At 51.7% G+C, this 21,299-nt stretch overlaps 10 protein-coding genes across 10 annotated transcripts; 6 read left to right on the top strand and 4 right to left on the bottom strand.

Moving 5' to 3' along the window:
• Positions 1-3,303: 3,303 nt before the first annotated feature.
• Positions 3,304-4,260, bottom strand: LSCM1_07132 (uncharacterized protein; the record flags this gene model as incomplete). Its single annotated transcript, XM_067324520.1, has 1 exon — positions 3,304-4,260. The coding sequence occupies one exon, from the start codon at positions 4,258-4,260 to the stop codon at positions 3,304-3,306; it is 957 nt and encodes a 318-aa protein (XP_067180724.1).
• A 1,800-nt stretch (positions 4,261-6,060) lies between these two features.
• On the bottom strand, positions 6,061-7,026 carry LSCM1_07131 (uncharacterized protein; the record flags this gene model as incomplete). The annotated part of the gene is made up of 1 exon (XM_067324519.1): positions 6,061-7,026. One exon carries the CDS (start codon positions 7,024-7,026, stop codon positions 6,061-6,063), a length of 966 nt encoding a protein of 321 aa, XP_067180723.1.
• A 1,607-nt stretch (positions 7,027-8,633) lies between these two features.
• On the bottom strand, positions 8,634-9,620 carry LSCM1_07130 (uncharacterized protein; the record flags this gene model as incomplete). The annotated part of the gene is made up of 1 exon (XM_067324518.1): positions 8,634-9,620. One exon carries the CDS (start codon positions 9,618-9,620, stop codon positions 8,634-8,636), a length of 987 nt encoding a protein of 328 aa, XP_067180722.1.
• A 721-nt stretch (positions 9,621-10,341) lies between these two features.
• Positions 10,342-11,094, bottom strand: LSCM1_07129 (uncharacterized protein; the record flags this gene model as incomplete). Its single annotated transcript, XM_067324517.1, has 1 exon — positions 10,342-11,094. One exon carries the CDS (start codon positions 11,092-11,094, stop codon positions 10,342-10,344), a length of 753 nt encoding a protein of 250 aa, XP_067180721.1.
• A 1,182-nt stretch (positions 11,095-12,276) lies between these two features.
• On the top strand, positions 12,277-13,014 carry LSCM1_07128 (uncharacterized protein; the record flags this gene model as incomplete). The annotated part of the gene is made up of 1 exon (XM_067324516.1): positions 12,277-13,014. One exon carries the CDS (start codon positions 12,277-12,279, stop codon positions 13,012-13,014), a length of 738 nt encoding a protein of 245 aa, XP_067180720.1.
• A 462-nt stretch (positions 13,015-13,476) lies between these two features.
• LSCM1_07127 (uncharacterized protein) lies at positions 13,477-13,881 on the top strand (the record flags this gene model as incomplete). The annotated part of the gene is made up of 1 exon (XM_067324515.1): positions 13,477-13,881. The coding sequence occupies one exon, from the start codon at positions 13,477-13,479 to the stop codon at positions 13,879-13,881; it is 405 nt and encodes a 134-aa protein (XP_067180719.1).
• Positions 13,882-14,378: 497 nt separating this feature from the next.
• Positions 14,379-14,582, top strand: LSCM1_07126 (uncharacterized protein; the record flags this gene model as incomplete). The annotated part of the gene is made up of 1 exon (XM_067324514.1): positions 14,379-14,582. The coding sequence occupies one exon, from the start codon at positions 14,379-14,381 to the stop codon at positions 14,580-14,582; it is 204 nt and encodes a 67-aa protein (XP_067180718.1).
• Positions 14,583-15,535: 953 nt separating this feature from the next.
• On the top strand, positions 15,536-15,937 carry LSCM1_07125 (uncharacterized protein; the record flags this gene model as incomplete). The annotated part of the gene is made up of 1 exon (XM_067324513.1): positions 15,536-15,937. The coding sequence occupies one exon, from the start codon at positions 15,536-15,538 to the stop codon at positions 15,935-15,937; it is 402 nt and encodes a 133-aa protein (XP_067180717.1).
• Positions 15,938-16,582: 645 nt separating this feature from the next.
• LSCM1_07124 (uncharacterized protein) lies at positions 16,583-17,512 on the top strand (the record flags this gene model as incomplete). The annotated part of the gene is made up of 1 exon (XM_067324512.1): positions 16,583-17,512. The coding sequence occupies one exon, from the start codon at positions 16,583-16,585 to the stop codon at positions 17,510-17,512; it is 930 nt and encodes a 309-aa protein (XP_067180716.1).
• Positions 17,513-18,607: 1,095 nt separating this feature from the next.
• Positions 18,608-20,311, top strand: LSCM1_07123 (uncharacterized protein; the record flags this gene model as incomplete). Its single annotated transcript, XM_067324511.1, has 1 exon — positions 18,608-20,311. One exon carries the CDS (start codon positions 18,608-18,610, stop codon positions 20,309-20,311), a length of 1,704 nt encoding a protein of 567 aa, XP_067180715.1.
• Between the last annotated feature and the right edge of the window lie 988 nt (positions 20,312-21,299).

Genomic DNA, 21,299 nt, shown 5'->3' with positions numbered 1-21,299 from the left:
AGTTCGATCTTCTCGCGGTTGTGAACGAGGAACGTGGCGTGGAGAGCACCCGAGACCATAAGAGAAAGAGCACCTCCAACACCGCTGCCGCAAGGGGACCCACGGCACCACGTCCTTTACCACCTTTCACATTCCCTTCTCATTCTTTCCTTATCTTTTGGCACGGAAGAAGCCCGCGCCTCTCCCCTGATCGATGAAACGCAAGCTAGCGAAGACATGAGAGAGAGTGAGAGGGAGCTGGGGCGGAGCGAGTGTCTCCCCTGTTGCTCAGCCGGGTCGCCGCTCTTGCTGTTTAGGCAATGCTGGTTCGAAGAAGTACCGATCCGCCAGTCTGAAATTCTGCGTCCCCAGATGGGTAGGTGAAGGTGCCAGTTAAAGGAGTGGCGCAACACGACTGGTATACTGACCAAGCACTGGTAAACGTTATGCTACGAAGGTAACGAAAAAAAAGGCTCCCAAGAAAACAGCCTACCAGATGCTACTCATAGAGCGAAAACAAAGACGACAAGCAGGCTTGTTTGCTTTTCTAACGTGCCCACCCCGCCATAAAGCACGAGTGCACCTCTACTCGCACGGCCCTGTCACGGGCCCGCCCCCCACCCCTGCTGGTGCGAAGCAGCGCCAGTCACGCGCTCACAGCAGTGCCGACAGAGTCGGCTCAGCACAGCCCCTGCACCGAGCCCTGCCGGCGCCCGCCTTGCGCGTCGCCACACAGCCGCGCCCATCGTGCCAGCCGCCACCAGGCGCATCTCGCGAGGTGGTGCAGGCACCCCACACACCAGTGGGCTGGGTGAGGTACGTTCGAGCCGCGCCGACAGCTTGCCCGTCATGCGGGTCGTGCAAGCATCGCCATCGTCGCATGTCACTCCGACGCAACGCTGTCCAGGACCTGGCTGCTCGCAACGGTAGCGATACATCGCTCTGACGCCCCTCCTCCAACGTCGCAGGTGCTCGACTCTGTGTCACCAGCAGAAGCACTGGGGCATCGGCAGGCACAGGAGGGGGGCGCCTTGACTTCTCCCGCACAGGGTGGGCACTGGGCCCATGAGACACCACACGCGCTGAGGAGTCCACCGCTATCAAGGGCAGTGAGTAGCCGAAGAACAGACAGCCAGCAGGTTTTCGTGAAGTCAGCGCATCTCTACATGAAAGAGAGAGAGGCGATGAAAGTAGTAGTAGCAAAATAAAATACAAAAGCAGGACGGAAAAAATCGAAAAGAAAATATTGCTCCTCATCGCCTCGTTCTCTGCCGGACAACTTGAGAGCGCGCCGATTCCGGCGCAGACACTCACACAAGCACACAGTACGCAGTAGAGAGTAAACGATTGATCGTGGGAAAGGGGGAAGAATTGATAGACACGAAGCATAGTTTCGCAGTTTTTCGAAGATGAAGGGATGAGTATGTGCTTCCTGGACTTCAAAGGTCACTGCAGCTGTACATCCCTCGCCCGTTATCCCCCTGCCTCTGCTGCATCGAACCAACGGGAACACTTTTTCACTTCTGTGTTCTCATAATGGTGATGGGCAGTTTTCCTCTCCGCTGGCCGCAGCCAAAGTCTCTCTTGCTCTCTCGCTAGACCATACCCACCATCACGCGCACTAATGCAAAAGTCATCCGCCCGTGTGCGTTCGAAAACGAGCTCGCCCCAAAAGGCATATCACCAGTTGCCTAGAGCTATATGTCATGCAATAGTGCATCAGGCACATTCTCTGCGAGGGGGTGTGATACAACCACCAAACAACACATAGAGCGGGGGAAAAAAGAAGGATGAGAAGCGAAAACTGCTTTAGACGAGCAAGCATGAATACCATACATGAAAATAGCGTCAGTTCGATGACAAGTGGTAGCCTGTAATGATGTATGCTTCTCCTGTGAAATCTTCTTTCTGTGCTACGCACACGCAGAGGCATAGAAAAATGGGTGCGTCCCCTCAAGCACCACCGCCTTCCTAGTTTCTTCGCTCGTGCCGTGTCAGCAATGAAGGTTTCAGGCTGTCCTATGGCCAGCACAAGGAAGATGAGCTAGACCGCATCAAGACAAAAAGAGAACTACTGGCCAGTCATCATTTTTTCTGTTGTTCTTTGTTTGCTTCCTCTCTTTTCCACCTATTCCTTCTTCCTTGGCCGGCCTGCGCCTGTTATGTCTTTACTGCATCTACGCACATGTACGGGCATTAATGAATGCCCACACACACACACGCACGATTTAGTGCTTCTGAATATTCTGGAGGAGAGGAGCGGTGGTGTCGATGCGTTCGGATGTCGAAGTACAAGAATCGCGTTCCGTGGAACAGCAAAGCAGGAAGCACAAAACAAAAGGCTGAGCCAACCTCTTTTCTTCTCCCTCAGTATTGAGGTTTCTTTCTTCGACGCGGCTCGCTGCACTCGTAGTATATTTTTTTGTTGCCCTTATTCTGTCCACTCCGTGCTCCAACAGAGGCAGCTAGGAAAAAAAACGGTTCAGGAAGCCGAGCAGAAACAAGATCTGCAGATGAAAGCGGGCGAAGGCTGCTTGAGGTCATATAAATCAATGATCCTTCAAAAGGCCTCAAATCGACTCGATTCGACTCAGACATTCCACCATACACCACGAGTGCACCTCTACTCGCACGGCCCTGTCACGGGCCCGCCCCCCACCCCTGCTGGTGCGAAGCAGCGCCAGTCACGCGCTCACAGCAGTGCCGACAGAGTCGGCTCAGCACAGCCCCTGCACCGAGCCCTGCCGGCGCCCGCCTTGCGCGTCGCCACACAGCCGCGCCCATCGTGCCAGCCGCCACCAGGCGCATCTCGCGAGGTGGTGCAGGCACCCCACACACCAGTGGGCTGGGTGAGGTACGTTCGAGCCGCGCCGACAGCTTGCCCGTCATGCGGGTCGTGCAAGCATCGCCATCGTCGCATGTCACTCCGACGCAACGCTGTCCAGGACCTGGCTGCTCGCAACGGTAGCGATACATCGCTCTGACGCCCCTCCTCCAACGTCGCAGGTGCTCGACTCTGTGTCACCAGCAGAAGCACTGGGGCATCGGCAGGCACAGGAGGGGGGCGCCTTGACTTCTCCCGCACAGGGTGGGCACTGGGCCCATGAGACACCACACGCGCTGAGGAGTCCACCGCTATCAAGGTCAAGCGAGACGGAGTGAGAAACAAAAGGAAACAAAGAGGCCACCTTTCTCTTGAGTTAGCACCGAAACTGAAGAGCGGATGCTGAGTTGGATGGTAACCCGGAAAAGAAACGAGAAAAATGGAACGAAAAGCCTCCAGGAGGAGAACGCTCACACGAAAGCACACACGTGCACTCTTCACTAGAAGCTCAGGTTGTCGATGAGAGTTCCATGACCTTCGAAAGGGTAGTTAATAGTGATACGGCCTTCGTACGCGTCACCCAGCCCGCTGTACAAGTCACACCGACCATCTTCGCGCATTACAATGCCAGAAGTGAAAGCGCAGTCTATAAGCTTGTCGACCTTAGGGGGGCACTTAGGATAGCAGCCCTTCGTTCCAATTATTCTTGCATCCTCGACTTCACGAATGTGCGGGTTCAGAACGAATGAGTAGTTGGTGTAAACGGCAATCTCATTGCCATCCTCGTCTTTGTCGATGTAGCTGTAGTGACTGATACACCCCACTTTGTCGGTGCTCAGTAGGTATGCCTGATTCACGCCTCCCCAAGCACCAGTGTGAATGACATTGAGAGGCGTGGCCTCCTCGACAACCTTTGGTGTCAGCTCCGTGACATCATTAATGACTGTAAAGCCGATGAAGGAGTGCGCTGCCGTTTTCGGTCGAGAGAAGACGCCGATCTTGTTGTTGGCTAGCTTTACAAGCCGAATATCCTTCATGTTGTCAGGACCCGTAGTAAAGTAGCTTAGATCCTCTGCCGTACCGCGAAAGAAATCGCAGTAGTAGGTAAAGACGCGGTTGTTCGTTTTCCGGACGTGCGTCCCGCCGAGGATCAACTCATTATCGATATTTGACACATATGGATCCTCAAGCTGCCAAATCATGTTTTCAGGCACCACAGTGAACTCATCCTTGCCTGTTTCCACAAACAGCCGCACGTACGAGTTGGCCCATTCGGACCGCTTCTCTACACGGCCAAAGATGTGCGTTAGGCCCTTGTACTTGAAAGGTACAGAGCAGTTGTACACATCCATCCCATCTACACCCTTGAAAGTGAGGAGAGCCTTATCGTAGATGTGCTGGTCGCAGTTCTTTTCGAACTCTAGTTTCTCCTCTTTGACTTTCTGGAACGTGCTCATCTTCTCTGCAGGCCTAAAAGGGTGGCAGGAGTACAGAAAGTCAGCGGGCGTGCAGGTGATGCTATGACTCTGCGTGTTTTGACTGCTGCGCTGCTGATGAATTTTCAAGGTCTCGAGGAATGAGCTGTGTGGAAAAAAGGCTAGAAAAAAAGAGGTGTCGGTGGTTCTCCCAATAACCTCCTTGACCCGCGCTCGTGAATCTGCCAAGACGAGTTTTCTTGTCGCTTGTGTGAGTTGCCGTACGTCGGTGGACAACCTTGAAAAGTATTCTGCTTTACACAGAGAGCTGAGGCAGGCGGTCGAGCAGTGTCAGAAGAAAAAAGTCGAGGGGAATGCCTCACATGACGGCGTGGCACAGAAGAGGTCAATTTTTTAACTTGATGAAAAGAGCTCATGGAATAGGAGGCGTCGTCCTCAGGAAGGTCGAGGTGGCTTCCCTCTCTTGAACAAACTCCTTCATCTGAGGCATGTCCGGATTTTCTCCCGGAGATGCAACTTGACAGCGTGATTGTGTGCGAAAGAGAAAGAAGTAGCTATGAGCAGCGGCACATCATCTCAGTTACGTTACTCGTCCTCCTGCCTCTTTGGGATGCTTTGATGGGCGAGAATCTTTGCTTTCCTTTCTCATAGTTTTGTTCTTTCTTTTGGGGGGGGAAACTAGAATCAGCAAGCGAGGCAGTCCTCTAATGAGCGGTTGTAGAGAAAAAACTTACAAACTGGAGTACCAGTATACCTCCTTTGCTTCTCCAGTTGTGGCTGTCAGGGAGCCTCTCCACACATTACTGTTTTAGATATCAGTCTTCGGAAAAAAGAAACTCGTCGATGAGCCGAGTGAGTAAAAAGCATTCAGCTCGCTAGCGTGGAAAGCAGATGAAGCATGGGCACGGGAGCAGGAAAACCATGGAGAAAAAAGCGGCGTCGACAAGAAATAAATAGTGAGAGGGGATGTATTTTCGTACTTTTTTAAAGACAAAGGCAAGCTAGAAAACCCCCAGAGCAAACGAAAGAGGCCCATCCCTGTGAACGATACGAGATGAGAGAGGAGCTCCAACGATTATTGGGAATCGTCCCTCTCTGTTGACAGTGGGTTCGTTGGATGATCTACACGCATCTAGCTCGAGGAGGGGGAGCATATGCCTTTACGCTTTCATCCTCTCTTCCTTCTGTTCGTTTTCTCTTTACCAACCTTTCCCAGGAAAAGATGCGCACACACTATCCTGTGTGCAGGATCTTGGCAGATATAAAAGAAGACGATGATGCCAAAAGATAGTCATGATACATTCGAATACATGTTCCCAAGTCTTCACAACGGGCGAATGTGCTGTTGCCATGGAAGAGTATACCGATGTGGTATTCCCTCGACTTACGCCCTCGGTGCCTCTCTCTGGGGCGCTGGTGAAGCTCTCAATGAGTATCCTGTTGCTTTCAAGTCATCATCGGGCAATACTGCTCACGAATAGGTACACTGACGCAGCCCCCTCCCCCTTCTTGGCCACCTTCCAAAGATCTGTGCCGTGGTGGGTAGTCAAAGGCATGGGTGGGCGAGAAAAGCAAACGCTTACAATTGCTTGATTCCTCGAGATCTGAAAGGGGAAGAGCACAGCGGGGTAAGCGAACAAACGGTCGATGAAGCATGTCATTGGAATGGCGGAGAGTATTTTGGCCCCCGTCTCATCGTTATCTCGTTCTTCTAGCACCCCATATCCTCCCCCCTGCTTCTCGTCGTGTACTGCGGGGGAGAAAACTGCTGCAGATGAAGTTGTATCTGTCGCAAGCGATAGCTACGCCCCTAACAGCTTCTTAGAAGGCAACGTCGCTTACAATCTGGCCATATCCTTCAAAAGGGTAGTCGATGACTATACATCCCTCGGCAACGTCACCAATGCCGCTGTATAAGTTGCACTTGCCATCGTCGCGCATTTCGATACCCGATACGAAAGCACAATCTGCTAAGCGCGGTAGCTTTGGTTCACACGGTGGGAAGCATCCTTTGGTTCCGATGACTTTGAAGTCGTACGCGTCGTAGGTGGCAGGGTCGAACACAAAGGAGGTACACGCGTAAACCCGTAGCTGAACATCATCCTTCTGATCGAGTAGGTAGCCGTGATGCGAAATGCATCCTAGCAAGCCGGACGAAAGCAGGTACACCTGGCTTGGGCCCCCCCAGGCGTCCCCGAATGGACGATGGTTGATCAGCTTTGCTGAGTTGATCACCTCCACCGTGAGGTCCTCAATCTTGTCTATAGTAGCAAACCCTGTCAAGCAGGAGCCCTCTGTGCGAAAATGTGTGAAGACGCCGATCTTGCCATCGGCAAGCTCCACCAGGCGAATGTCCTTCATTTTTGAAGGTCCCGAAGAGAAGTACTTGAGATTGAGAGGTGTGCCGTGATAAAACTCGCACCGGTAATCGACCACCTTGTCACCGTCCTTTGTAACGTGAGTGCCGCCGAAAACCATCTCGCCGTGAATCTTCACGATAAATGGATCCTCCAAATTGTAGGTAATGGACTCCAAGAGTCGACGGTATTGGTTCTCACCTACTTTTTCGAAGAGTATGGTATTTGAATGAACCCACTCCTCATTCTTTTCTACCCTACCAAAGATGTAAGTTTTGCCTTTGTAGGTGAAGGGGATCGAACAATTGTAGACGTCGTACCCGTTGACACCCTCAAATGACAAGATGGACTTGCCATAGATTTTCTTGTCATGCTCAAACGCCTCCTTGGCGGGAATCATTGAGCACGGCTTTGTGTGAAGATGCCCCATTCTGCCACTTCGTCGTTGTTGTCGTTGAATATGTTTGTGCGCGTGCGCGAGTGCTAAGGTGCCTTTTTGTTATGATGGTGTTGCCCGTCTACTCAAAACAAGATGTTGGTGCGTGAAAAGGGAGCAATTGTACTTTGCAGCCAGGCAAAAGCAATTAGGACATCAGGTAACCATCAACTTCTTCACAATCCGCTGCAGCTCTATTGAAACATTCATGCCACCCAGAGGGTAGCTAGTAATGCACACAAGAGATCTCTCATTATCTCCTTTCTGTTACTGCAGGAGCTGAACGTCAGTGAGGAAGCCCCTAACCTCCTCTTCCGGAGACCTTTCCCGGCACTTTCCTCAGGTCACACACGTAATTAGACTAAAACTTTGATCAGCTTTCAGAGACTTTTCGCTGTTCTTCACCGTAAATCAGACGTGTATCATTCGTGTAGAGATAACAGTGTTGGAAACGTAAAAAATGAGAAACGATTGAATCGGTGACTCCAAGAAAAGAGTGTGTGACTTTCTTTGGCAACTCGCTCAGTCGCATATCAATGAAGTTAAAGACGAATGAGTTGCATACAGTGTATGAAAAAGCCAAACTGTTAGGCTTTCAGCAACGAACAAAGTCGTCCACAGAGAGGCATCATTATTGTCACAACTCCTCACATGTGCGTCAAAGCAAACTAAAAGTAGATCAAATGAAATGGTAGATCTTCCTTTTGCACGTTTCACATCATCTCATAGATCACGAGTGCACCTCTACTCGCACGGCCCTATCACGGGCCCGCCCCCCACCCCTGCTGGTGCGAAGCAGCGCCAGTCACGCGCTCACAGCAGTGCCGACAGAGTCGGCTCAGCACAGCCCCTGCACCGAGCCCTGCCGGCGCCCGCCTTGCGCGTCGCCACACAGCCGCGCCCATCGTGCCAGCCGCCACCAGGCGCATCTCGCGAGGTGGTGCAGGCACCCCACACACCAGTGGGCTGGGTGAGGTACGTTCGAGCCGCGCCGACAGCTTGCCCGTCATGCGGGTCGTGCAAGCATCGCCATCGTCGCATGTCACTCCGACGCAACGCTGTCCAGGACCTGGCTGCTCGCAACGGTAGCGATACATCGCTCTGACGCCCCTCCTCCAACGTCGCAGGTGCTCGACTCTGTGTCACCAGCAGAAGCACTGGGGCATCGGCAGGCACAGGAGGAGAAAGGTACCGGGCTTATAAACTCGAACATTTATCTCGTGCAACTTCATGGGTCGAGGTCCCTCCCTTCTCGTCAGAGGCTGTTCGAGATACAAACAAAAGCGCTCACTGTAGACAGGCGGCGAGGAATGGTAGAGCCCGAAAGGGTGTCATGGGTTTATTAAAGATACTCAAGGAAGAGAAACCTATAAATCAACGGGCACAAACGGGGGAGACGCTGAGCTAAAATGATTGATCGATGCGCTACATAAGCAAAGATCCGGTTTAAAAAGAATGTAACACTGATGCATCTTGTAGCATAATCGGAGTAGAGTAGGTGTGTGCACTTCTTTTCAACGCTTCTTGAGGTGGCAGTCAGGGTGATACTATGTTTTTTTGTCATAGTCAGAACCTTGGTTTCACACGAGCATGGTGAGGTATCAAAAGTCAAGATCGTCAATAATAGTGCCGTGACCATCAAACGGGTATTCAACCACCATGCGGCCCTCGCGTGTGTCGCCGACGCCACTATACAGATCACACTTACCGTCTTCGCGCATGACAATGCCGGAGACAAAAACGCAGTCTATAAGCTTTGGTGATTTCGGCGGGTAGTCGGGAAAGCAGTTTTTTGTGCCGAGAATCTTGTAGTCGTAGCACTTGTTGGACGAGGGCTCATACACAAAGGATGTGATGCAGTATACATTGATAACGTCGCCGTTCGCATCCGTGTCGAGATAGCCGTGGTGAGAAATGCAGCCGATCTTTCCCGTGGAGAGGAGATACGGCTGGTTCACACCACCCCATGCATCACCAAAAAGCGTGTGGTCGATGGACTTCGCAGCGTCAATGACTTGCGAGCAAAGGTCGTCGAGGGAATCAATAGTGATGAAGCCAGTGATGCATGTGGTCCTAGTCTTGTGGTGAGAAAAGATACCGATTCTCCCATCTGCAAGGCCGACGAGGCGAATATCCTTCATGTTCTTCGGGCCGGAAGTGAAGTAGTACAGGTCATCTACTGTTCCACGGTAAAAGTCGCAAACGCATTGGGACACCTTTCCGTGGTCCTTAGTCACACGCACACCGCCGAAAAGCATCTCGCCATGGATCTTCACAAGGAACGGATCCTCCAGCTGCCACTGCATCCCGTGCTCCACAAGAGTGTACTCGTCTGGCCCGCTCTGTCGGAAGAGGCGAACGTGAGAATTAACCCATTCGTTGCGCCGCTCGACGCGTCCGAACATATGATAGACTCCATTAAGCCTAAAGGGAACGCAGCAATTGTACACGTCATGTGTGTCTAATCCTTTAAAGGTAATATAGGCAGCCTCCTGAACTACCTTCGTTTGCTCGAACTCCTTGCGCTTCGCTATCATTGTGCACTCCTTCGGCTTCTCGGGTACAGCCTGTAACGCTTTCGAGCCCATTTTTTCTGTTATTCCTTCCTACTTTTGAGTGAGCAGCGAGTCTGAAATGTGAGAAAGAAAGTCGAACAAATGCGAAGCGAGTCGGAGATGAAAGAGGGTGAAGAAGGGTGAAAGATTTATTAAGATGTTACACCAAAACTGGAAAAACTGAGAAAATCAAGCTGATACCGTTTTGTATGATGCAGCAGATCGAAAGGCCGCTTCGCCCCCTCAGGTAGGCGTTTGACTGAGACAAGGAAAAGCTTGAAGAACAGGTGTGTGTCAAGAAAACAAAGCAGAAAAATGTCCTCCAATAGATAGAAACACCTAATAGTACTGGACTAAGAGAAGAAGCAAATCTCTTTCGTATACTTTTACAATGTAACGCTTTCGTTTATTCTTGATTGCGCGAGGATGTGAAGGGAGATATATGCGCAGTAGGAGAGAAGCAATGTCCAGTAGAGAGAAACGAAATAAAAGCACGTAGTGAGCGCAAGCAGTCAGAGTGAAAAAAAGATTTTCGTCATAGAAAACCCTTTGTGTGTGGCAGCAGTGCTAAATGCGCAGCGAAGGGGGATGATAACAGACGCACAACGCGGTGAAAGCAGCCTGCGCATCGTCTATCGACTGTGACGCAGGCAATGATTCACCACAAAGATGAGCGACTTCTTCTTCATTTGTTATTTGCGAGGAGACGCCAATTTTCAACAGTGGCAATCATGTCAGCACTAGTTCAGCGCATTCAGTCACCTGTATTTGTTGTCTGCTTTATTAGAAGCGCTACATCAGCACTGACAAAGCGCACCTCGCATGTTTCACTGTTTGACGGAAGGTAGTTAGCAAGCCATCGGAACGAGTCTGTGTGGAAAAATGCAATGTGTGTCGGGTCTCGGATATAGTGCCAGCTGCGGAAGCGATCGATACTGCCGAGCACACGCTTGGTCATGATAACCAGAACCCCTCCGTCTGGGCGGATGCAGCGCCATAGTGTGCGAAACACTGAGAGAGGGTCCTGTAAGTGTTCTACAACCTCAGTTGCCGTTATGAAATCGTAGTGTCCTTCGCGCTCTAGGTAGTACTTCCTTTCTGGAAAGTAGTACAAGTCATAGGTATCCATGAGAAAGTTGTAAGGTGCGTTGGAGAGCAGGCTAGCGAGAACTTCAGCAGGTCCACATCCGAAATCGAGGCCACGGCGTTCATGTGGTGTTTCGTCTGCAGGGTGAGTTATAGAAAAGTAATCGGCAAGCGGTAATGCTGCTCGGGATAGAAATTTCTGGTAAGCTGGATCACCAGGGTTATTGTCGTGCAAATCATATATCGACTTTTCGTCGGAGCTTGAGAGTATGAATTGATCGGGCACAAACACAAGACTACATTGACTGCATTGGTAGTACTCCCGCATCTTGTCTTTGTGAAACAGAGTCACGATTGGTGATGCACAGAGGCGGCAGGCGATTTTGCTCATCCCCCCACCTCCAGTGAAAGAGGAGTTCATCGGTGTTCCGGATCGATGTCGAAAAGTCAAATGCGCTGCCGATGAAAGTTGTAATGACCGGAGGGAGGAAAAGGAGCCGACAGAAGGTGAAGTGGAAGTCCTTTTAAAAACCAGAAATAGATATTTTGGACCTGTGCTGCGGAGACCCCCTATCGTGGGCCATGAAAGGCTAAATAGTAGAGCGCTGTCACATTGGCAAGAAGAGGACGGTAAATGCAGCTACTCTGGCTACGCTGGCCAGCGCCCAACCTTCTCCCCCTCTGAACCTTAGCTTCTAGGTTTTGTGCTTGGGTAGTCGTGTCCTCCCTGGCGCAGTCGGCAGCGCGTTAGGCTGTTAACCTACAGGTCGTTGGTTCGAATCCAACGGGAGGAGCTTTTTTTACTTGCCACGTATTGCTCAAATCTAAATGGAATGCAAAGGCCACGACGTAAGCCCTTAGGCTTTCTTTGGCACTCTTGCATGCGTGCTAGCGGCCCCAACTTGGCGATCGGATTCATCCAGATTTGTTTTTGCAGGAGGAGAGTGGAAAGCGCACATACTGGGATACCAACACACGGTAATTGTGGGTGCGCTTCACCGACGGAGCCGGGACTGTGCGGATGCAGCCGGCAGGTAGAGCACCCATCTTTTTGGAAGGCGCATGGTACCCTTCCAGAAAAGAGAGGGGGGGGTATACGCTAAGAAAAGATAGGATACATCGTCGTCAAAGCGAAACACCGAACCTAGAAAAAGAGTGATGCAATTTTATTGTCATTTCCTCACACACTCCAGATCCCCCATTCTTGTAAAGCCTATGGCTCTTCCCAGTGTCAGTGGCGTTGAGGGTTGCAATCCAATCTGTTATTTCGTCTATTGAAGGCTGCGCAAGGTACCCCGCTTTCCGACGAACACTGCGCTCAGAAATCTCGGGCACTTGTCAACCCCTCATCGCTTCAGCCCAAGTCCCAGGCGTCACATGCTAATTAGATGAAGAAAAGGTACTCTGAGTGACTGGCCACTCCCCAGAAGACGAAGCACAAATAATGCACTATTTTTTGTCATTGCCCGTTTTTTCTCCAAATGTTCGCTCTCTTCCATATATATCTTTTCATTTTTCAGCCTTTTCTCGAGACCCACATTCGAAAGCATAAGATAGGAAAACGTTGAAGCAGATGGTACACATGATACAAAGCTTTTTCTAGATGGTCCTCCGACACTATAGATGGCTTCCACTCGAACTAGAGCCCGATTACAACGATGGCTACACATGCGACCACTGTCATCAAGACTTTCTCGAAGCCCCATTTTATCATGAAGAAGCCACGGGCACTGACTACTGCCTTAATTGTGGCGATGCCGCCGGATATACACCGTTCAGCGGTCTCGTAGCTTCGCTTTTGTTTCACAGTGGAAATGATGTTCTGAGAGACACTGATTCAAATGCGATTGCCTTGTTTGCATACAGAGTAGATTCTCAAAGGGCCGGTGTCTACTTCGCCAACACGAGCAATCTGGTTCTTCACCTCGATATGAATGGCAGCATCCGGGACGCTGTGTATTGCACGGTCAAAGAAGGTTGTATAGAGTCGAAATTGCGTGTTCTGCCGACTGATTTTTCGCGCCGTTTCTCGTGGCTGAACAACGGAGCTTTCACTCTCTTCGATGTTGAGGTACATCTTCACGTGACCCCTTTAGTACCGGTACCGCTAGATGACTTTTGTGTTGTGGGTTTCAACGCAACCGACGACTTTATTGAGATACGTCTCAACGATTCGTATACGCAGCTCCTTGACGTTCGGAGCGGCAGAGAGATCGTCGCTAAAATAGAAATGCCTGTGTGCTTATTTTCTGCTCAGGAGGTCGATGTATGCTCGAAATCGAAGGCCACACACTTGCTGCGTAATCTTCTCAGCGAAGTTGAAAGTGCCACGAAGCTGTAGGTATTGTGTTGCTTTCCCTTTTTCGAGTCGCATTTTGATGTGAGATTTCGGCCCTTCCTGTGTGAAGGGTGTGACGAGGTTTATAAAGGAATTGTTGCACGCTATTTCCATTGAAGGTTGTTTCGTTACAGCGCGTGAAACTTCTGTTGCATCAAATTTTCTCAGCTACCTTTCAAAAAAAAACTTACCCTTTGTGCTAAAAACATAGCACACTGCCTTTGGCGACCTCCTGTATTTAGTGAAGCACATTTTTCTCCACGATCTCTGCTCACATGCGCTTCGAAGCTCAAGCGGCAGAGTCTATAGGGGGCAGGAAAAAAAAACAGAAACGAGATGAACTGTGAAGGAGGAATGTAGAATTTTTTGAAGGCTTTTTAAGCCCCATACTTTTACCTCTGTCTCCCCTTCGTACTTTACCGCAAGCATACACCTGGCAGATTAAATCCTTAGAATGCAAATAAAATGCAATCCATTAGGCTCCTCGTGCTTTTCGCTGCGCTGCTTTCCATTTTTCCTCTAACGAGCGCGGACGTAGTTCTTCGACCATGCACCACCACTGAAGACTTGATAGGTACCATGACGGATGGCAACTCAAGCCACTACCTCTTGTTTTTCGACTCGCTTGATGTCAGCAGCTTAAGGGTGTACAATACTCTGAGCGGCTTGAAGATGAAACGTGCGTTTAACGTCGACACAGTAGATATTCGCGAGTCGCAATCATCATGGCTGCGGACGGTACTCGAAGTTAATTATGTGCCAATGCTCTCTTACATCAAGTGGCTGCCTAGTGGAGATAAAGTGGTCCACGCATACCCTTCGATGGATTTTGGATCGCCGTCGCTTATCAAGTTCCTTCAACAGTATTGAGGCGGTGTAGGCACGTTGCCATTTCGCTGTTGGGTTTTTGATCGCGGTACTTTCTTGCTCGACGTGGGCTGCCGTCTCTGAAAAAAAGCCACGCTTCAACCTTTTCCTTCAAGTGGAAAAACGAAACTGGCATACATCATGCAGTAGGTGCTGTTCATTCACCCTTTATTTCATAGAGACAGGCACTCCCTTTCCACTCACAGGTGCGTGTGGCTTATGTTGGCACCTACCTGCACAAAACTTCGTGCACTCATTGTCGCTCATAAAAGGCGGTCTGTGTGCCACGAAACCACCACAAAAAGTCACTCCTGCTCCCTATTAAGCACACCTTGAAGTGCGTGCGCTCCCTGAGAAGCATGACTTCTGCGGTGGAAAAAAAACAGCTACTCTCATTTCCTCTTCATTTCTTTTCCGACTCTTTCGAACAGAAGCTTTACCAAAGCGACTTAGTCCCACTCAAGCTCTCTACACCAACTTTAAATATATTGGAGCAAGCTATGCAACGATCTTGCCTCCAACGACGACACCCCTACGCGATAGACATTCACTCTCTTCGACGAGCTAACAGCCATGCCAGGTCACCTCGCAAACTATGTACAGCCCAGATAGCCCTTCAGAGCGCTCGTCAGGCATGGCGCAAGGCACAGGACCTCTTTGCCTTCTTTTTTCCTCAAGGCTATTGTGGTGGACCTGCTAAGTAATCTGTACCAGCTCTGCTGTTCGGTTCTCTGAATTGGTTATCGAAACCTCGATAACAGCTCACTGATTCATATACCTATTCATCTATCTACCTACCTATATATATATATATGTGTGTGTGTGTGTTTATGTATATGTATGTGAGTGTGAGCTTGTTTCTTTTGGATGTTTTGGGCGGCTGTTTGACAGTAAAAGACATATCGGAATCCTCTATGCGGGCCCTATCACGGGCCCGCCCCCCACCCCTGCTGGTGCGAAGCAGCGCCAGTCACGCGCTCACAGCAGTGCCGACAGAGTCGGCTCAGCACAGCCCCTGCACCGAGCCCTGCCGGCGCCCGCCTCGCGCGTCGCCACACAGCCGCGCCCATCGTGCCAGCCGCCACCAGGCGCATCTCGCGAGGTGGTGCAGGCACCCCACACACCAGTGGGCTGGGTGAGGTACGTTCGAGCCGCGCCGACAGCTTGCCCGTCATGCGGGTCGTGCAAGCATCGCCATCGTCGCATGTCACTCCGACGCAACGCTGTCCAGGACCTGGCTGCTCGCAACGGTAGCGATACATCGCTCTGACGCCCCTCCTCCAACGTCGCAGGTGCTCGACTCTGTGTCACCAGCAGAAGCACTGGGGCATCGGCAGGCACAGGAGGGGGGCGCCTTGACTTCTCCCGCACAGGGTGGGTAGTGAGCTTATGCGATGGCACAAACTAGCGTCCTATCATGCAAAGGCCATCAATCTGCAGAAGAAATGAAAATGTGATCGACGAATCATCTTTAGGAAGCCTTTTTCTATGCCTTTGTGGTGGTAGTGTGACAGAAACAGCATACCACCCAGAGAGGGCTCATGTCTCATTGTGCGTGTATGGTGTGCTTAGCAATAGTTTTCTGCTCTTTTCACACCCCTGTCTTTTGTGTTTGTTATGCTCGACATGAAGCTAGTTAGCTCTTTGCGTGAAGAGTATGGTCTTTATAGATAAGCTCAAGACGCTGGTCAGCCGAGGTGTCGGCTCTCGCGGTGGAAACGCTCTCACGTGCTCCACGGGAGCGGCGCCCCCTACCTTCGCCGAGGCATGGAATCAAGCCAAAGCCATGACAAACAAGCTCTTTGAGGAGCGCGAGTGGCAATGCCCTTGTGGGCATAAGTTCCGTGCTGCGGGCGAGTGGGTTGCTTGTGCACCGATATACTGCGAGGTGCCATCTTGCCCTAACCCAAAGTACTACATTGACGGTCCTGGACGTGCCCTTTTAGAGGCGAATCCCTCTGGCGTGAGATTGGAGGAAGTCAAAACAGATGGTGATGGGTCGAATTTTCAAGCGGATTCTGGAAAGAAGTTGGGAGGCGTTGGCTCACGTTTTCGATAGATGTAGGCCCGTTGGAAGTGCTGAGAGACCATTTCACGTTCTATGCCTCGGCTTGCGCTACAAGAAGAAGGAACAATTCATTCAGTGGCACGCGTGGCTTCTTTCCATGCGTTGTAAGGGCGAATCGTGTACTTCTTTTCGCGTCTTTCACCTAAGAGAAGGAGATGACCCGAAGATTAGGGTCTGTGTGTGTTTGTTGGCTGTGTTAACTATGCGTGCGAAATGCAGAAAACATTTGTTGCATCTGATTGGATCTTCGCCGTAACCGTCAGAAGCTTATACCGCTACGCAGCAAACTCATGTGACCCTGCTGATACATCGAAGATGAAAAAAAAACACTATCCCCCTCACTCCTTTATGGAAGAACGTTGGTCACTTGTTTTCGTCACTTCGTTTTCGTTCTCAATCGCTGTTTGCACATGCGGGCAACCTGAGTCTCGCTCTCTTCTCGTGACATCCAGTACCTCTGCCATGCATTGTACCATACTTTGATCCTCCGTTTTGAGATTTTTCGCAAGCAGGGTGACAGACTGCCCTTTCCCCTGCGTCGTGTTTAACAGTAGAAAGGTAGCATATCTCATTATTTTTGCCTCTACCTGCTTCACCCCCTCTTCTCAGCGCTAAAGGCACGACGATAAGCAAAAGATGAAACCGTCAATGGCAGTCTCTTCGAAGGGTCAAATTGCCGATGTTAATCAGGAGGAGCTGACAAAGATAGGACCAAAGATCGATGATGTCCTCTCCATTTGTTTGGCTAGCTTTGACAGCCTACGCGATATGGCATTTAAGTTCCAGTACGAGCAGGCCGCTGAGAAGGCAGCCTATCAAAGATGCGAGACAAAGCCTGACCCTATGACGCAACTGATGCACGTACTACAGCGGATGGTCGATTTGACCTTAGGTACTGCGAGAGCAGTCTACGATCAAACACTACTAGAATGGCGGCGGCGCAAGTGCGAGCGAGAGGCGGATTCGTCAACCTTACAGGTTTCTTCATCTCAGTCCGTCCCATCTCCTGACGTGCTCCGAAACAGCAGTGTGGAGGATTTTGCCGAAGGCTCTGTTGCGTGGATCGAGCGAGCCTCTCACTTGTCACTCCTCTCCCTCGAGGTTCTCTCCTCTGTTCTTCTTGCTCACCACTACCTCCGCAAAGATTTGCAGAAGTACATGCTAGACTTCAATGCCCTTGACTATCTCGAAAAGGTTTTTAGTATGGAGCGCGACCACGAGCTCTGCTACTTCCCAGAGGGTTTCAAGACCGAGTGTATGCGCCTTATAGCGAATTTGACCCACAACAACGTGGATGTGAACACAGCGATTGCGGAGCGCGACGCGTTTCTGTTCAACATCTTGTCCGCTACCCAGATTGATGAGGAAAATCCGGGCATGGTCGAGTGGGCCGAATTTGCTATTCGTAACATCTGTGAATCGTCCTCTGCGGCGCGAGACAAGATACGAAAGTTAGCTCCGCAAGGCTTCACAGATGAAAGCCGAGCGATCCTGGCCGGAGCGTGTGGGTACTCCGTCAGTAGCGGAAAGGTTCAGCTTCACACCCAAAAGCCACACCTGAATTAGCAGGCACATGGCCTCTGCTGTTGGAAGTACCCAGCGCCTCCCCTCTTAGTGCCGACTAAATGTGAACCCTCCTCCCCCCCCCACACACACACATAAACGTGGTCTGTCGTTGTCACACTCATGTCTACTGTAATCATTCGACCCCCTTCTTTTCCGCTCCATTGAACAGGTAAGTGATTTGTGACTTGTGCTCAGTTTTCGAGTTTGTCTCGTCGTGTTGTTTCCTTTACTTCTGTTTTTTCATCCCATTGTTCTCCCCCGCAGTACACGACGAGAAGCAGGGGGGAGGATATGGGGTGCTAGAAGAACGAGATAACGATGAGACGGGGGCCAAAATACTCTCCGCCATTCCAATGACATGCTTCATCGACCGTTTGTTCGCTTACCCCGCTGTGCTCTTCCCCTTTCAGATCTCGAGGAATCAAGCAATTGTAAGCGTTTGCTTTTCTCGCCCACCCATGCCTTTGACTACCCACCACGGCACAGATCTTTGGAAGGTGGCCAAGAAGGGGGAGGGGGCTGCGTCAGTGTACCTATTCGTGAGCAGTATTGCCCGATGATGACTTGAAAGCAACAGGATACTCATTGAGAGCTTCACCAGCGCCCCAGAGAGAGGCACCGAGGGCGTAAGTCGAGGGAATACCACATCGGTATACTCTTCCATGGCAACAGCACATTCGCCCGTTGTGAAGACTTGGGAACATGTATTCGAATGTATCATGACTATCTTTTGGCATCATCGTCCTCGTTTGGTTTTCTTGTTTCGGTGGCATACTGTACCGCACCTCTTCGATTGCGGTTTCTTCGGCTATTTCATTTCAAACGGACTTCTGTGCTGTCCAGGCGGGCAGCCCTTGAGGGCTCTTGAGGCGATTTTTTGTGGATCAGTCGCCCTATCGTTGAGTCTTCGCGCTCGCGGTAAGCAGTGGAGGCAAGTCGTGAAGCGCACCAACGTGCAGCGGAATCGATTCGCACGCAAACTGCCTTCTCTTATGCTGTCCACATCGCCGTCGCGCTCCGCATTTGTGACGCTGCGCCGTAGTCCTTTCGTGCATCTTGTTTCATCTGCGGCGTTTGCAGAAAAGTTGGTGCTCCATGCGTGGTTCCACCCGCGCCAACGCCTTCTCGGATGCGGACACCCAGGCGGCCGTGCTGGAGGAATGGAAGAAAAGAAGTGCAAAGAGCAGAAAAGCTGCCAGATCGCTTCGGCAAAAGGTGCAGCAGCTCAAGAGCGATGCAGAGGCTGGTCGTCGTGCTACCCAGTGGCTGCAAGAGTGCGACGCTCTCCATTGCGAACAGGAAGCCTGCGAAGCGGCGCTGGAAGCAATGGAGATGAGCCTCGGCGGCGCGTTGTTGGACGCGGAGAGTGAGCGGCGTCGCCTGGAGCTTTCAGCATTGAAGGAGTTACTGTCCCAGCAGCTGGAGGCGGTTGGTACTCTGAGGCGCACATCCGCTGCCAAACAGCCCCAAACCAGCTCTAGCGGTGTAGCTGCGACAGATCAGATCTCTCAAATTCGCCATTGGATCGCGGCAGAGCTCGAAAAGTGTGGGGAGAGTCTGACGGAATGTGCTGCGCCTTCTGCCAGCCTCCAGCCCCAGGAAAACGCCGTTGCCGAGTGCCGCTCTGCTGCGCGGCAAGCACAGCTGAAATTTGACGTACTGTGCGACTCGTATCACCCCTCCCATCAGCTGCGTGATACCTTTGAAGCTGCGCTGAGGAGCGCGACAGAAGAGGCGTTGACGCGTATTATGGACGCCAGCGTCCTCATGGTAGCCACAACACCGCCGGATATTCTTAGGACAGTGAGACTTATCCTGAAGATGGGCCGTTATGCACGAAAGTTCGATATCTCGGCAGCCACCCTGAATACCTTGATAGAGCGGGTATTGGCGGTGCGTCCTGATATGTCTTTCTCTGGCGCTCGTATGGCTATTGAGGAGGCTATTGAACTTCGGAAAGCGCGGGTATTATCGCAGGCTGCCATCACAGACTTCCAGCGAACGAACGCCTCTCTTTTGTCGTCGTGCGAATCTGCCTTTATGGTAGCGCAGCAGCTGGCGAAGCAGCGACAGGAGAAGGCAGAGGCTGCGCGGGAGCGTGTAGCAGCCCAAAATCGCCGCCACGCACACCTGACAGAAGAACGCGCTGTCTACGAGGCTGTACTGCGGCAACGGCAGAGCGTCGCGGAGCGGATGCAAGCAGCAGCGGCAGCAAAGGAGAGAGCACTGCAGGAAAAGCGTGCGATCGAGTTTCAAGAGCGTCTCCGCCTTTTTGAGGCGTTCGAAGCACAGCGGTTGGCGTGGCGGCAGAAAGAGCGGGGGCTGGCTGAGCTTCAGGCGCAGGCATTGGAGGAGGAAAAGGCAGCGCGCATGCGCCGCAACGAAGAGCGGGTCGAGTACCGGCGCCATCAAAAAGAACAATGGCAAATTGAGCAGAAGAAACGCGAGCGAGAACTGTCTGCGCTTCTGGCAAAGAAGCAGGAGGCACTGCAGCGTTTCTTCGCTTCTGTGGATAAACAGATTGGTGTGGAAGCCGACCCGCAGCGTCTTCTCAAGGCGACCTCCTCGAGCGCGCAAACGGAGAAGTACACGACCCTTGCCCAAGCCACAAGGCCGCCTATCACGGGATTCTCCGACGAGCAGATTATGAAGGATCCACGGGTGCGTCTGTATCACGCATTACTTACTGCCGGGCTGCACACCACCCCATACGGACGAGAGGTGATCACCCGGGGATACCACGTTTCCACTGCCCAGCAGAGCAGCGAGGGCAATCCACTGCGAGGCGAGTTTTCTTGACGACGCGGAAGAGGCGGGGTCCGTTGCGCGTTTCCTCTGACTCCTCCCCCTTGCCCTCGTCCTGCTTCCGTGTAGGGACTGCGGCGCTGCGAGTACATAGTTGCTACCGAGAGGGAAGGGATCAGAAAAGAGGATCAGACTGCGAAAGCATTGCCTCGATACCTACACAACCAAACGACTGTTGTCGACTGCTTTATGCATATGTGTTGATCGATTGCCATAGACACCATCACGAAAACATCTATATGTGCGCACCTCCATTCGATCGACAGCTCGCTGCGTTGCTTAAGAGCGCTTTTTTTTTCGTTCCTCTCTTATGCAAATGGCATCTTCGATTCTACTCGCAGGGCGTTGATGGCATCACAAGAGAGTGCGTGAGGGGTAAAAGTTAGAAGGCGAAGAGCGCGATTCTCCCTGCTACCGATGGGTGAGAGACGAGAGTACATGGACACACACTTAGCGCAGCCAGGTAGCACCCCCCCCTGAAGGTCTGCGAGGATGCTTGTTGCGTTGCCGACTTGAAGAGTGGAGACTCTGTGCGGCCCGCAACAAACTCTGTGTGAGCCGCTTCGCTGACCCCTCTCGTGCGAATTCTGCACGTTCGTTTCTCCCCCCTTTTTCCACGCCCATTTTCTCTCTATCCTGCTCGCCTTTAGCGCAGCTGGAGCGCCTGTCACCTCCCTCCACCAGTATACCACACTATCCACCCCGTGACTTTTCTCCCCTTCCACTCTGCCCCCATCTGGCTGCTCGCTCCTCTCTCTCCCCCTCCCCCCCTCCTGCTATATGCTCATTTCCGGGGCCATCTGCTCCGCGTCGGTTGCTCTCGCATACGACATGACTATTCCCGAGAGGCTGCTTGGAAGGAAAAAAAAGCACAGCCATAGCTGCCACGAGTAATTCCGTCGTCTTTTCTCACCTTCTCATCACAGGAAGTGACTCATATCGCCAAGCTATTCGTTGCTGCTGTGGTTGAGCTCGCGCGTAC

Source organism: Leishmania martiniquensis, chromosome 10 (genome assembly GCF_017916325.1).
Source record: "Leishmania martiniquensis isolate LSCM1 chromosome 10, whole genome shotgun sequence".
Lineage (NCBI taxonomy): Eukaryota > Euglenozoa > Kinetoplastea > Trypanosomatida > Trypanosomatidae > Leishmania > Leishmania martiniquensis.
Note: the sequence above shows the minus strand (reverse complement) of the source record. Positions and strands in the feature narration are given on the sequence as shown.